Source organism: Scardinius erythrophthalmus (genome assembly GCF_964197995.2).
Source record: "Scardinius erythrophthalmus genome assembly, chromosome: 25".
NCBI lineage: Eukaryota > Metazoa > Chordata > Actinopteri > Cypriniformes > Leuciscidae > Scardinius > Scardinius erythrophthalmus.
Window position 1 is genome coordinate 29807892 of NC_138245.1, and position 13996 is coordinate 29821887.

Sequence of the window (13996 nt, forward strand, 5' to 3'; positions counted from 1 at the left end):
AGAGAATTCGTCATTGGCACTGTTACTCTTGCACCGGGGACCGTTTTTTGGCTCAATTGAGAAACCGTGGGTCAACTAGAGGATACAGTTATCTTGTATTTTGGGTGTTGCTAAAGCTACCAAAACAAACTTTTATATCACACCTTTATATCAAGTTATATCACAGTCCTATAAGCAATATCAGTCCTAACAAGCCTTGTGGTTTTTGGATCAAATATAGGTTTTTCCACCTATGATGAGGAGTGGCAATGAATAATATCGCCCTGAGCGTCAGCAGTGCAAGTTATCACACAGGAACGACTTGTATTTAACTGTTCTTGGCTGCAATAACAAGCTATTAACATCAATTAAGTGTTCTTTCTCCAGAAGTTTTGATGGGAATTAACATGCAAAGTATTTTCTGGCTGCACCTTGTTGATGTTGAAGCCGTTGAGGTGTATTATGGTTGGGCGTGCGTTGAGATGTGGAGTGTGACAGCTCGCGCACATGAGATGACAGGGATATGAGATAATGAGTTTGTTTAGCGGGATGTCCCGGCACATTGCTGAACACGCTGGGTGCAATGAGTCTATCCGGGGCCCGATACGAGGCTGGATTAGCCGTGACGGCCCGTCATCCGGCATCATTAGAGCAAAACATCCTTAAAATTACATATTAAAATATATCAGTATTGATATTACAGTATATATAGCAAAAAAGAAATTAACATGAATGAGAAAATTAATCACTTTGTGACACGAGTTTGTGCAAAAATACAGCTGCATTTTCTGCTTGATAAGCTTTTTTGTATTTATCTATATTAATATCCTTATATGCATGATTATTTAGGTCATTTGCATTGAAAGTATTGCATTTTGAATACTTTTCTTTGAATACTTTTGAGCCCAAGTTTGGTCTCTTTTTAAAGAAAACACTTGGGCAGATTATTGCTGACGTGAAAAAAGTTATAGACATTTGTTATTATAAAAAAATGCACAAAAATACTATTTTAGAATTGTATATAAAATATATATTTTGCAAAACATGGTTTACTTTAAAACTGTGAGGAAATCAAAGCTATAAATCTAAACAAGTTAAAAAAAGGAGCTTTCGGGAAGATTGTGTTTGGCTGCAGTTCCAAACGCTTCCACTAGATGAAATTCATCTTCATTTTTGACCATGAACAATTCAAGTGTGACTATTTTTAAAGACCATTTAACCTTTTTGAATCATGTCCATGATTTATTTATTTTTTGTTCACACAGCAAGTGCAAAAACCTTTACCAAGTTTCGTACCATTCTGATAAAGTAAAAAAAAAAAAAAAAAAAAAAAAAAAAAACGTAACATTTTTCAGTCAAAAACGACCGAACAGCACCAGACGGTTAAAAAAAAATACAAGTTCTTTAATAAGTCATGCTTCAACTTTGTTTTATAAGCAGTAGGAGTGAATTGAATTGAGCTATTGGTCCTAGTTATGCATGCTTATTCTGGTTAGTTGCATTGTTTCCCCTGCTGACCCAGTCTGGGGCTCTGAACGGTTACTGGTTCCCACTTCTGCTTCTCCAGCTGCTCAGAGACTTTATGACTGTGTCAGCTGTTGTATTAAATGTCCACACCTGTTTTCACACATGTCTGCTTACCTCAGTTTTCATCACTAAACCCACACGTGAGCCTCCAAATCCCTCATCATTTTGTGCCTCATGCCACAATTATCTTTTTTTTTTAATCACACCCTAGTTTTTGGACTGAGCTTGTGCTGGGCGTCTTCTGCTCTCTTGAGGCTTTTCACACTGCAGTTAACCCTGGGTTAATGTCTTTTTAAATCCCGTGTCAATAAAGCCACAAGAGGGCTTGCATAACAGTGATTTTACCACAGATAAGAGATGAGTTATGAATAATGGAAACCTTATTAAATGTGTGTAAAACCACTGTTATGCATGGTTTCCAAGGATTATTTTTTTTTTATATTGGTAAAAGTAATATGATTAGAGATCGATGTTTAATAAATAGTTGATAATTTGAAAAAATACATAGTCATGTAAAATGCCCAGACATGCCCAGTGCACTTTTTGCACAAACTTAAAAAATAAGCATCATTTTCTTTAAGCAAAATTTTTTTTATGATTTATTTACATAGAAATAATGATTTTTATACTGATGAAACTGTACAGTCTATCCATCGCAGAAAACTTTCTGCATTTGTACATTTTTCATTTTGAATGAACTGAATGTGCAAAAAAATGTCAAAAATGACTGGTATTAATATCTTTGTGGGGACATTTGGTCCACAATGTAAGCTTTACCAGGACCACACACATACACACTTATCCACACTTAACCAGTTCTTAAGGGCCCGTTCAGACCCTGGTCTGTCCTCTGTGTGGCGTCCGGTCAACCGTTACTGATACACTCAGAAATCATTTTGAAGTTATTTTCTCTCACTCTGTTTGCAGTGCAGTATTCAGGAAGAAGAGAGGCCTCATTGGAATATATGTATGTATGAATGTATGTCTGTATTTATGAATGTGTGTGTGTGTGTGTGTGTGTGTGTGTGTGTGTGTGTGTGTGTGTGTGTGTGTGTGTGTGCGTGCGTGCGTGCGTGCGTGCGTGTGTGTGTGTGTGTGTGTACTTGTACAACTATCTTCGTGAGGACCAGTTTGAGTTTTAGAACATTGGAGTGAGGACAAAGAGAGTAAAGTGAGGACATTTTGGCCGGTCCGGACTTTCTGAGAGCCTTAAAAGGCCTGTTTGAGGGTCAAGACTTGGTTTTAGGGATAAGGTTATAATGAGGTTAAGGGTCGGTTTAGGGTCAGGGTTCGGGTTAGGCACTTTGTTGTGATGGGTAAGGTTAGGGTAAGCAGCTAGAGATTGCATTGTGTCAATGAATGTCCTCATAAAGATAGATGTAAGAATGTGTGTGTGTGGAAGTATGGCAACACGGGAGTGAATTTAATTGAGCGAATTGAGTTGCAACATCCTCTCTGAACATGTCTTCTCTGAAGATGTTTGTACTGCATGATTTATGTGGAATAATGCAGTAGGTTACGTAGGACGAGTCTTATGGATGCTGATCTGTCAGGATTTCAGTGTTTCTTTTTCCAGTGCAATTTAATGAAGTGTGGCGTAAACAGCAACCTGAATGACTTTTAAATTCTGCACAATTATGTAAATGTTCTTTGGTCTTGCAACTGAATTTCCCTTTTTAATAGCTTTCGATAATTATTTGGATGCATTTCAAGGAACATGTGTGTCGCAGCCAGGGAATCTCAAGGTTTCTGCCTCGACCTGCCCTAACTCTGGCACTCACGAGGATTCTTCTAAACAGGTCTAGTGGAAATAATTGTTGTGCTTGTTAAAGCAAGCTTCACAATTATTACGCTCATGTTCGTTAAACCCTTTTATCCTAAGCATTAAACTTTGGCATGTGAATTGCCCAAACTTAATTTGATTACATTTTAAAAAGATTAATCAATTTGTTTTATTTGATTACCACCGTTTCTGATCATAAATTTGCTTTAAATCATAAAGCACAGAATCCAGAAAATTAAGACAACACAGAATTTCAGAAAAAATAACAGCACGTTTCATATAGCCCTAATATAGTTAAAAATGCAATACATTATAACATTTATTAATCTCAGGTTAATTCAATTATTACATTTTTACAGTATGAAGAATTCAATTGATTTAGACATCCTTTTAGATTATAAAATTTTAGATCAACCTTTTAAATGGGATCCAGAATGAAAAATGAAAAACTCTGAATTTCAGAAAAAATTAAAAGGATTTAATCAAGCCCTAAATATGAGATAGATTCACTCTCAGAGGAAATATCTGCTCACCACATGCAATAAACTCACATGGTGAAGAAGATGTTGCAGGCTGTAAACGGGGGACCAATGAACGTGCCAGGGAAAGAGTATTAGTGATAAATCACGGCGTGTGTGTGTGTGTGTGTGTGTGTGTGTGTGTGTGTGTGTGTGTGTGTGTGTGTGTGATTTATGAGTTTGATTATGGTCAGGCTGCTGTCCGCTCACACACACTGAATGAGCACAGAAAGATGTTCCTTCTCTCCGGAGGATCTCAGGTTAATCATAGACTCATAAACTTCTACGAACAAACAAAATGCTGATTTCCTGCATTTGCTGCTGTTTTATTTCTGCACATACAGCAGTATTTCAGCGAAGATGAATCACTGGTCAACACACCTTTGAATAGATTGAGACAAGTAGAATAAATTGTCACAGAAAAAAAAATGTCGGGGAACAGGTTGCAGTCCTCTAAGCGTTTAAGCTGTACGCGATGTGTTCACGTCCAAGATGCAAAAAATTATCGTGATTTTAACAGTAAAAGACTGTAAAAATGCTAAAGTGAAAAACTGTTAATTGGTTAACAGAAAGTTCATTACTATATATGTAAAAAACTGATAGATCTAATGGTATATTTAATGTAATTTTACTGTAAAATACCATTAAATTTACAGTTTTTGGAAGTGAAAACGAACAAGTCATTGTATAATTTACAGTGAAAAACCGTACTTTGACAAGAACTGCTTGTGATGAGCTTTGATTGATCATGTGACTCATTACTGCTGTGATTGTTAACTATATCAGATAATGAAATACGGTTTATTACTGTAAATTTTAAGTCTGTAAAACCTAAAGTGTTGCTACTGTATTTTTTATGGTAAATTTCTGGTAACCACATCTGCCAGTTTTTTACCGTAAATTTAACAGAATTTTTTTTTTACAGTGTATAGAATAAACAGCAGACCCATAACAAATGACTTTCATTACTGTATGCAAACAGCTGGCCGTAAACATTTTCCCTCTCATGTACAAGATATTAACATATCCCTCTGGAAGTGGTCAGTCCTCCTAGGATGAGTTTGGCCATGCATATTTTTCCCCTCTATTTTCACTTCCCAATAAAGACAAGAAGTTTTTTAGAGCTAATGCAACAAATAAAGACCAAAAGATGCAGTATCTGCTTTATCTGTGCATTTTATCATTCTCGAGCTCCTGTAGGGAATGATGGAAAACGTTCGGTCACATGAGTTCGTCTTCTCATCATCTGGCTAAATGAGTTGTATTTTCTGGCTGGTTTTGGCTCTGACAACATTCAAATTTACAACCAATTTGAAATGTCATTCCTTTGTGCACTACTTGTATTCCCCAACTAGGTCATCAGTCAGTAAGTGATGATGTTCGAACAGCAATGAGATTAACTGAGGTGTTTTTGTGACTCTGAATCATGTGTGCAGTGTATGATGGGACTCATTCATAAGGCATGCGGTCAGTAGCCAGATGTCTGTGCGATGACTTTGTCACACGAGGGTTTCTCATCTGTTGCCGTCTGTCCTTGTAAGGTCTATATTAGCCTGTCACGTCCTTATGGGGTTTGTTTGGGAATGAACTAGTTCTCTTATTGCTGTCATTCCTGTCTGACTCTGTCCAGATGAGATTAGGTTCAGCATTGACTGGATTCAAATCATTCCTCACTAGTTGCTCTAGATATAATTGTGGGTTTAGGTGAAGTGAAAGTGAATAACCATTGTGTTATAGGCGCTGGCTGATTGTCGCTCCTTTATGTTGAATTAAACCTTTTAAAGGCCTGGCAAAACCATAATTTGCTCCTTGCTGCTGTTGGTCATTAGGGGGCGGGGCATGCACATTTCAGGAAGCAGTTTATTGGACAAGCATTTGTACACGCCCCTGAGTGGCAGATGATGTCATCATTGTTTTGGGTCCTTAAATGTACACTACCGATCAAAAGTTTGGGGTCTGTACGATTTTTCAATGTTTTTGAAAGAAGTCTCTTCTGTAAACCATGGCTGCAATTATTTGATCAAACATACAGTAAAAACAGTAATATTGTGAAATATTATTACAGTTCAAAATAACTGTTTTCTGTTGTAATATATTTTAAAATGTAGTTTATTCCTGTGATCAAAGCTGCATTTTTCAGCATCATTACTGCAGTCTTGAGAAATCATAAAAATTAATAAATGTATAAATGTATTTACTGTCACTTTTGTTCTATTTAATGTGTCCTTGCTTTATATATCATGCAATATATATCAGCTGATAGTTAAGTTTGTTAAATGTACTATCATATAGATGACTTCAAAGTCGACAGACATGGACTAGAAATCACAAAACTAATTTTGAAGATCAAAAACCTCATATCATGAGTCATATCTTGAACCTATTTTTGCTGCTGCAACACTGCAGTTTCTGTCCATGGGGAAAATAAAGATTTGCATGAAACTGAAACTGATATTAATATCCAATATCTCAGTGAAAAATGCTTTAATATCTCTTCATATAGTATATATTGTTGATTACTTATATATTCTAATGACAGTAAGATTCTCTTCACCCTGTAAAGCGTCCAGACTGTCCGTTGTGATCAGACTGTGTCCTTCTGTCCTCTGCATCAGTGGTGACGCCACCCTGCCTCCAGCAGGAAGTGATGCGCTGTGCTGTGCTGTGCTGTGATTGGCTGATGCGAATGATGAACTCCAGTGACCTGCAGAGCTCTGCACCAGCGCGATTCACACACCAGCACTTTAGGAACAGCGTTCGATCACCATCAGTCCAGCCATAGTCTCCCACGCTCCAATCAGACACACACACACACACACAGAGAGAGAGAGAGAGAGAGAGAGAGAGAGAGAGAGAGAGAGAGAGAGAGAGAGAGAGAGAGAGAGAGAGAGAGAGAGAGAGAGAGAGAGAGAGAGAGAGAGAGAGAGAGAGAGAGAGAGAGAGAGAGAATACAGTGACCAGCGGGAGATCAAACATCTTACTGAAGGTTAGCAGGTTATAGATAGATAGATAGATAGATAGATAGATAGATAGATAGATAGATAGATAGATAGATAGATAGATAGATAGATAGATAGATAGATAGATAGATAGATAGATAGATAGATAGATAGATACTTAATTAAATTCATATCAATTTAATGCATCTAAACAATCTTACTGATACTGAGCCAAATGTTTGAATGCCATTGTAAATAATAGTTCAGTGAATGTGTGTGTGTGTGTGTGAACTTTTTAGGAGACAAACAACCCATTTTCAAGAGGTTTCCCTGGTTTAAAGTGTGTGTTTTCTGCCACAGTTTCTGTGGCAACACTAAAGCAAAGGTCGACAGTGTACGTTTTAGGGAAGGCAAGTGTTTAGCTGAAGTGTCTTACTTTGCGTTTGAGAGCATGTGTGTGTGTGTGTGTCTATAGAGCAGTCTCCAGTTCAGTCACTTGAGATTATCAAGTGCCCTAATTAGTATGCTGACATCATGGGTCTGTGTCCTTTATAGACGTGTGTCTCATTCATGAGGAGGGAAGTGTTTACTTCCCCGTAGTGACCATGATGCCGGCCGAGTGTGAACCTCAGCACTGAATGTGCTCAAGACTCAAGACTGTATTTTCGTGGTGATGATCTCAAGCGTTGCTGCAGCAACAGGGAGCGATGCCTCAGAAATGATTTGATTCCCTGTCGAAAGAAGCCCTCCGGCGTGCAAAGTCCTTCTACATTCTGTTTACAAGTTTGATTAACTGCCTTTTTACAGCTGTCAATCATAATTTGCAGGCTGTAAGCAGAAGATGCATGTATGTAAGTAATGCTTTTAGTGCTTCAGAAGCGGTTCTCGGGGTTGTGGTTTCATGTTTCCTGGTTTTAATTTACTTTGCAGGATGCTATAAACCAAACAGGCTTCACATAATGAAATAATGTCATGTTTTATTCTATACTTTAAACATGCATCCAAATCTCTATGCAGAACCAAATATATTTATTGTTAACATTATCAATATTAATAATCCTTGTAACACAATTATTAACATATATATTCATATATTACAGATCAAAACTTGGGGGCTATATGATTTCTTTAGTGAATTTGAAAGAAGCCTCTTTTGCTGCATTTATTTGATCAAACATACAGTAAAAACAGTAATACTGTGAAATATTATTACAATTTAAAATAGCTGTTTTCTATGTGAATAAATATTAAACTGCAATTTATTCCTGTGATCAAAGCTGAATTTTCAGCATCATTACTCCAGTCTTCAGTGTCACATGATCCTTCAGAAATCATTATAATATGATGATTTTCTTCTCAAGAAACAATCATTATCTTGTTGCTGTTTACAGTCAGGGACTATTTTTTCCAGCGGAAGGAAGGCTTTTAGTGATTTTACTTCATAAAAGTTGCATAGATACATGTTTTTCGGCTTTATTAGTTGTATTGTGTGGTAACCGTTTTATAAAAGTAATAAGGTACTCGAGGCAAGTGCTGTATCGTGAATAAGTAATGGCTGAAGGGTAACTCCGCTTCGCATCGTGCCTAACAACGCCCTTCAGCCGTTACTTATTCACGATACAGCACAGCCTCTCGTACCTTATTGCTTACTTATATATTTAGAATATGAATATTTCAATCATGACAAGTCTCAAAATAGTTTTAGCATGTTACTGAATATGGCAACGTTAATTTATTTGCTACTGCTAACAGATTCACAGTCACCCTGCTGTGAGCATGTAAGATATGCTGTGGCTTCATAAATAGACATACATAAGTCCCGTAGCAGATCTAGGCAGGTGGAGCTGGGGAGGTGGAGGGTTCGAACACTGAACCAGACTATTCAAATATTAAGCAAGCAATCTCATTGGCTGCAGGATCAGCAGAGGCCAATCAGCTTGTGCCATGTGGTAATTATGTGATTGTTAACGGATTGCATGTAAAGGGCCGATCAGCCTGCGCCCTCATGACTGTTTCATGACTACACTAGATATGTATATTTCTAATGGCATCCAGTTAATGTTTTCAGTGTTTCAGTGATCATCTGTAACATTAATAAGTTCAAAATCTATAAAGAATGACTCACATTCATTCGGCCTTCGGTCAGTCTGTGCTGGTTTTCCACTGTCAGTATTGGGTTACGGAGCGGCAGGGGTGGGCGCACAGACCACAGACGCCGGCTGACCCCGGTCGAGGGGTTTACTGGAGGATTCCTGAGCTGAAGGATCAATCACACTGAAATGGAGATGATGAGCACGTGTGTTTATAATCAGAGAATGAATGGCTATCACTGGGCAGGACAGCTTTGTGTTATTTACATTTGAATGCAACAAAGACACTTGCATTATTGCAGAAACACAAACGGGATCCAACCAAGTCAAGACTTTAAAGGGTGTTGTTAGGTATAAGATCTAATAGCTTTCTAATAAACCTGGCATTGTAAATTATGAATATATTTGACTCTGTGGCTTTGAATTACTTATATTTCTCTGTTGTAAATCGCTTTGGTTAAAAGCATTTGCTAAATGCATAAATGTAACTAACATGAAGCAAAATTATAATTGATGTTGTCACAGGTTTAGATATATTGCCATTGCCATTTTACCCTCTGGAGGCACATTCAGTGGGAGTTCGTCTCTATATCAGTGTCAGTGTTTCTGAAACGCCTCCATTGTAGTCTTGAGTTTCTTCCGGGAACGAACACGTCACAATATTCCTCATTTAAATAATTAATACGCAGAATAAAGGGGCGGGGCCTGGTTGAGTTAGTTAGTAGTGTGTTAAACTGGCGGTTATGGTAAGGTGCGGGACATTTCCCAAACACACACGATGCACTCGACCAATCACAACACACTGCTCCAGCCGACCAATCAGAGCACAGTGTGCTTTTCAGAAGGAGGGGCTACATCGAGACAGGAACTAAACAGAGCGTTACTGACAGACTGGGAAGAGAGGAGCCGCAACAAAGGAGAATATGGGAAAAATAATGTGTTTTTGAACATTTAAGCATGAAAACCTATTCTAGTAGAGCTCAAAAACCATATCATTCTTTAAAAAAGAGCATTGCTTTGAGTCAGACCTTTTTATTTGTAATGAATTATCTGATCTTGTGGTTTGAGCCCTTTAAGCTCCATTAAAAAAAATTGAGATTAGCTTTTAATTCATTGGATTCTCCACAAAATGAGGCTTTGACATTGTTGCCACAACAGGAAAGTTGCCATAATATAAAATAATGGTATTGTTATGCACACCGTTACCATGATATAAAATGACTCAAAGTGTGATAAAAGATTTGATTCATGCCGCCCAGCCCCGTTATACTCATCAAAGGTGTGTCTGTGTGTTGCAGATGGGAAGAGGAGCTGTCGAGAAGAGAACAGATGGAGTCGATGGTGGAGACGCTGCAGGAGGTGAGATCACCTGTGCAGGAGCCGTCGAGACGCTCTCGCTGTGATACTAATTACTTTTGCCGTTACATGACGTGTGTGTGTCACTTTACGACCCTGAGTGCACAGTAACATACTGGCATTATACAGACAGACACTCTTAAAAATAGCATCTACGGTTCCATGAAAAACCATCATCATTCCAAAAACATCAGTGAAGTCTTTCCTTAGTAGGAAAATGAAAAAGATAATGGTTCTTTTATGAACTGTTGACTGAAAGGTTCTGTGGGGAACCAAAAACAAAAAAAAACCTTTTGGACTCCCTTTATTTTTAAGAATGTCTTAAACATGATTTTTTAGCACCACTAATTAAGTGTTTCCCCTAATAACAACCAATGGAGGCTTTTTCTTAAGTTTCCTTTTTCGCATATGACAAATATATATATATATATATATATATATATATATATATATATATATATATATATATATATATATATATATATATATTTATTTATTTTTCATTGGCCAACATATATATAGAATTATGCTAGATATATGATGTAAACCGCACAGCTTAAAAAATATTTTCCAAAGTCTAAATATATTTAGTTTAAGCCTTTATTGGAAAATACTTCACTTCAAGGGGCAAAAAACAAACCAAAACAAAACACATTTCCAATCTTAATTTGCATTTTCAGTATTTTAAAATATAGGAAATGTATTGAAGAAATATTTGAGATAATTCAACATACTTCAACAATACCTTTGTGGTCTAAAAAAATTATGCAAAATGTATTTTGGACAACAAAAATATATTTACATTGAAAATATATTTATAAAAATGACCAAAAAATATGAGGAAATATATTAGAAATTATACTTGCAGGGGCAAGAAAATACAGTACGTTTCCAATCTTAAAATACATTTTGAGTGAATGCAAAATGCATTTTTCAAAATGTATCTGCAAATAGTGCAATCAAAAGTCCGAGATTTCAAATGATTTGAATAATATGTTAAAGAATAAATATTAAACAACCACACATCATACCATCATGCTAAAATACATGATGAGTAAAGTTCACACACATGTGATCTGAGCAAATATAAGCTGTGTCCCAATTCAGAGGCTGCGTCCTTCGAAGGCCGTGAAGGTCAGACCGAGCGTTGTTAAATGAGGATTACAGAGGATTGTTCTTGTCGTCCAGCATCTGTGACAGCTGCCGTTGATGAGGCAGTCAGGTTTGTACTGGACTTTTTTGAAAGTTATATTCAACTGTCTAAAAATAAAACAGGGTTCGCAACTTATCTAAATATGTTCACCATGGTCCATTTCTGTACATAATAAAGAGTATCTTAGCAAGATATAAGAGTATCTTAGCAAGGTATACCTTTTTGCCACACCTGCCAATGGCTGGTGACTTTACCGGCCATAAATATTTTTTTACCAGCCATGAAACCTAGATTAATCCTTATTAAAGTTACAACAATTATTCAGTCAAGAGACATGAGTGATTGTTCTTTGTCATTTGTTGTTTGATCAACATTAAAAATACAGACAGCATCAGGAATATTAGGCTGCTGTCACTTTAAGAGCTAATGCATGGATCCAATATACTGATACACAACTGTTTACGTTCATAACTGACTATGTTTACAAGGATGCTTGCCAAGACGGGCATTTAGTCATAATTTTGTTTGAATATGTCTGTCCAAGCGCAAGAAGACGTGTAATAGAGATCAACTAAGGATTTGCACGCTGTCTGATACACGGATTTCTGGGCGTGCGTTTCGGAATTTTGTTTCCGAGAAGTTCCCACACAGTGCGCAAGTAAAGAATTGAGTTCGCTTTCGCATCTTCTTGCTTGAATATTTAAATTGGCAAGGCTTAAACTTTCATGACGATGCAACACTGTCCCATCAGCTGTCCTGATCGTCGTTCACATTTGTTTATGTTCTGACAATTTTGCAGAATTGAATTTGTTAGAATTCATGAAAATGTTACCAGCCAACTCCATTGTTTCATATACTCACCAACACCGATTTTTACTCGCATTTGACGCTTGACGAGTGTTCATTTTAGGCCCTGTTTGAACCGCTTTAAAGTTTTATTTTCTACATTTCTATCATTAGATATTTGAGTCATTTGAAACCCAATACTTGGATTTAAAAGCAATTTCTCTCCAAAAAAATCATGTTGTCACCAGCGTGCAATGCATTCTGGGGTAGGCAAGTCAGCGAAGGATCCATCTGTTGGATCCTTTATTTCCCGGGAAAAGAAGGACGCATTTTGAAGCCGGATTTTATGCAGGCTTCGAATTATGGTGACGCAATCGACCTTCAAATGCAGCCTCTGAATTGGGATGTAGCTTTAAACTAGTGTGTGTGTGTGTGTGTGTGAGACAATCTGGGTCAGGATGCATTGAAGCGTGTCAGTGTTTAAACAAGACATCAGAACCCGTTTCTACTGGACCGCCACATCAACAGCAGTGCTGCATCCCATGTCTCAAACGCCCCATATTCCCCAGAAACACTGCAGGTGTGAGATCCATCTTCTGCTGAAGCAGCGGGAAAATCAATAAACGTCTGCATCTGTTTGTATTGGATTATGGGTCAGCAAAAGCGCAGAGGAGAGAAGCGTCCCCGGAGAGCCCAAACATGCCCAGCTTTTCCAGTTCTGCCCTGAGCCGTATGGATTTCCTCTCTAACCTTCAGCCTCTGTGGGGATTTCATTAGACTGGAGAGTGTTTGTTGTGTTCAAGCTGGGGTGATTGTGCTTTAGGCCGTTTAACATGAACATCTGTAAGCTTTATTACTAAGGTGATGTGAAGGCCTGTTGTAAGCTATCTAATGACAAAACGTGTCTATTTTATTAATTTAATTGAACTTCAAATAAAAGTGACAAAACAGTTTTATTTCAAATAAATGCTGTTGAACTTTCGGTTCATTAAAGAATCCTGAAAAACAATGTTTCATGGTTTCCACAAAAGGATGAAGCAGCACAACTGTTTTCAACACTGATAATAATCAGAAATGTTTCTTGAGCATCAAATCATCATATTAGAGTGATTTCTGAAGGATCATGTGACACTGAAGACTGGAGTAATGATGCTGAAAATTCAGCTTTGATCACAGGAATAAATTACATTTTATTATTTTATTTTAAATTTTAATAATATTACACAATATTTCTGTTGTTACTGTATTTTTGATCAAATAAAAAAATGGTTTTAATGCTTTTAATGGTTGTCAATGGAGATGCTTTGTATGTAGAAGCGGCTAACTAGACCAAACTTACCAGCTAAGCCCAGACCCAGAGAGAAATGTGATCACACACAGGCTGCTTAATGTATTCTTATGTTGCTTTGCTTTTGTTTCTGTGTGTGTGTGTTCAGAACGTGAACGAGTCTGAAGCCGTTCAGGACGAGTTGAACGAGAAGGTTGAAAGACTGAAAGCTGAACTGGTGGTCTTTAAGAGCCTCATGAGCGATGTGAGTATTTCCATACACAGACAGAGTCTTCCCTAACGTTCCGGTAAGGTTATAAACAAACGTTCTTCCTGTGACGTTAATGGAAAGTTCGTTTAATAATGCACTCAAAACATCAGATGGAATGTTTTGTCTGATATGTTTCAGTTTAACATTTTTAGAAATGTTTCAGAACATTTAGAGAACCTTCAAAAGTAACATTTCCATAATGTTTGCAAAATGATCAAATGGAATGTTCCCTTAAAGGAACACGCTGACTTTTAGTGACTTTATCTTATTCACCGTATCCCCCAGAGTTAGATAAGTCCGTACACACCCTTCTCATCTCCGTGCGTG

General features: G+C 37.3%; 1 protein-coding gene across 3 annotated transcripts in view; it reads left to right on the top strand.

Annotated features, from left to right (window-relative positions):
- iffo2b (intermediate filament family orphan 2b) overlaps positions 1-13996 on the top strand; it is a 40210-nt gene that overhangs the window by 13957 nt on the left and 12257 nt on the right. For all 3 annotated transcript variants that reach the window (XM_081358108.1, XM_081358109.1, XM_081358110.1), the window contains exons 2-3: positions 10135-10195; positions 13568-13663. In XM_081358108.1, coding sequence (XP_081214234.1) covers positions 10135-10195; positions 13568-13663 — 157 coding nt within the window. The remainder of the gene's footprint in view (positions 1-10134; positions 10196-13567; positions 13664-13996) is intronic.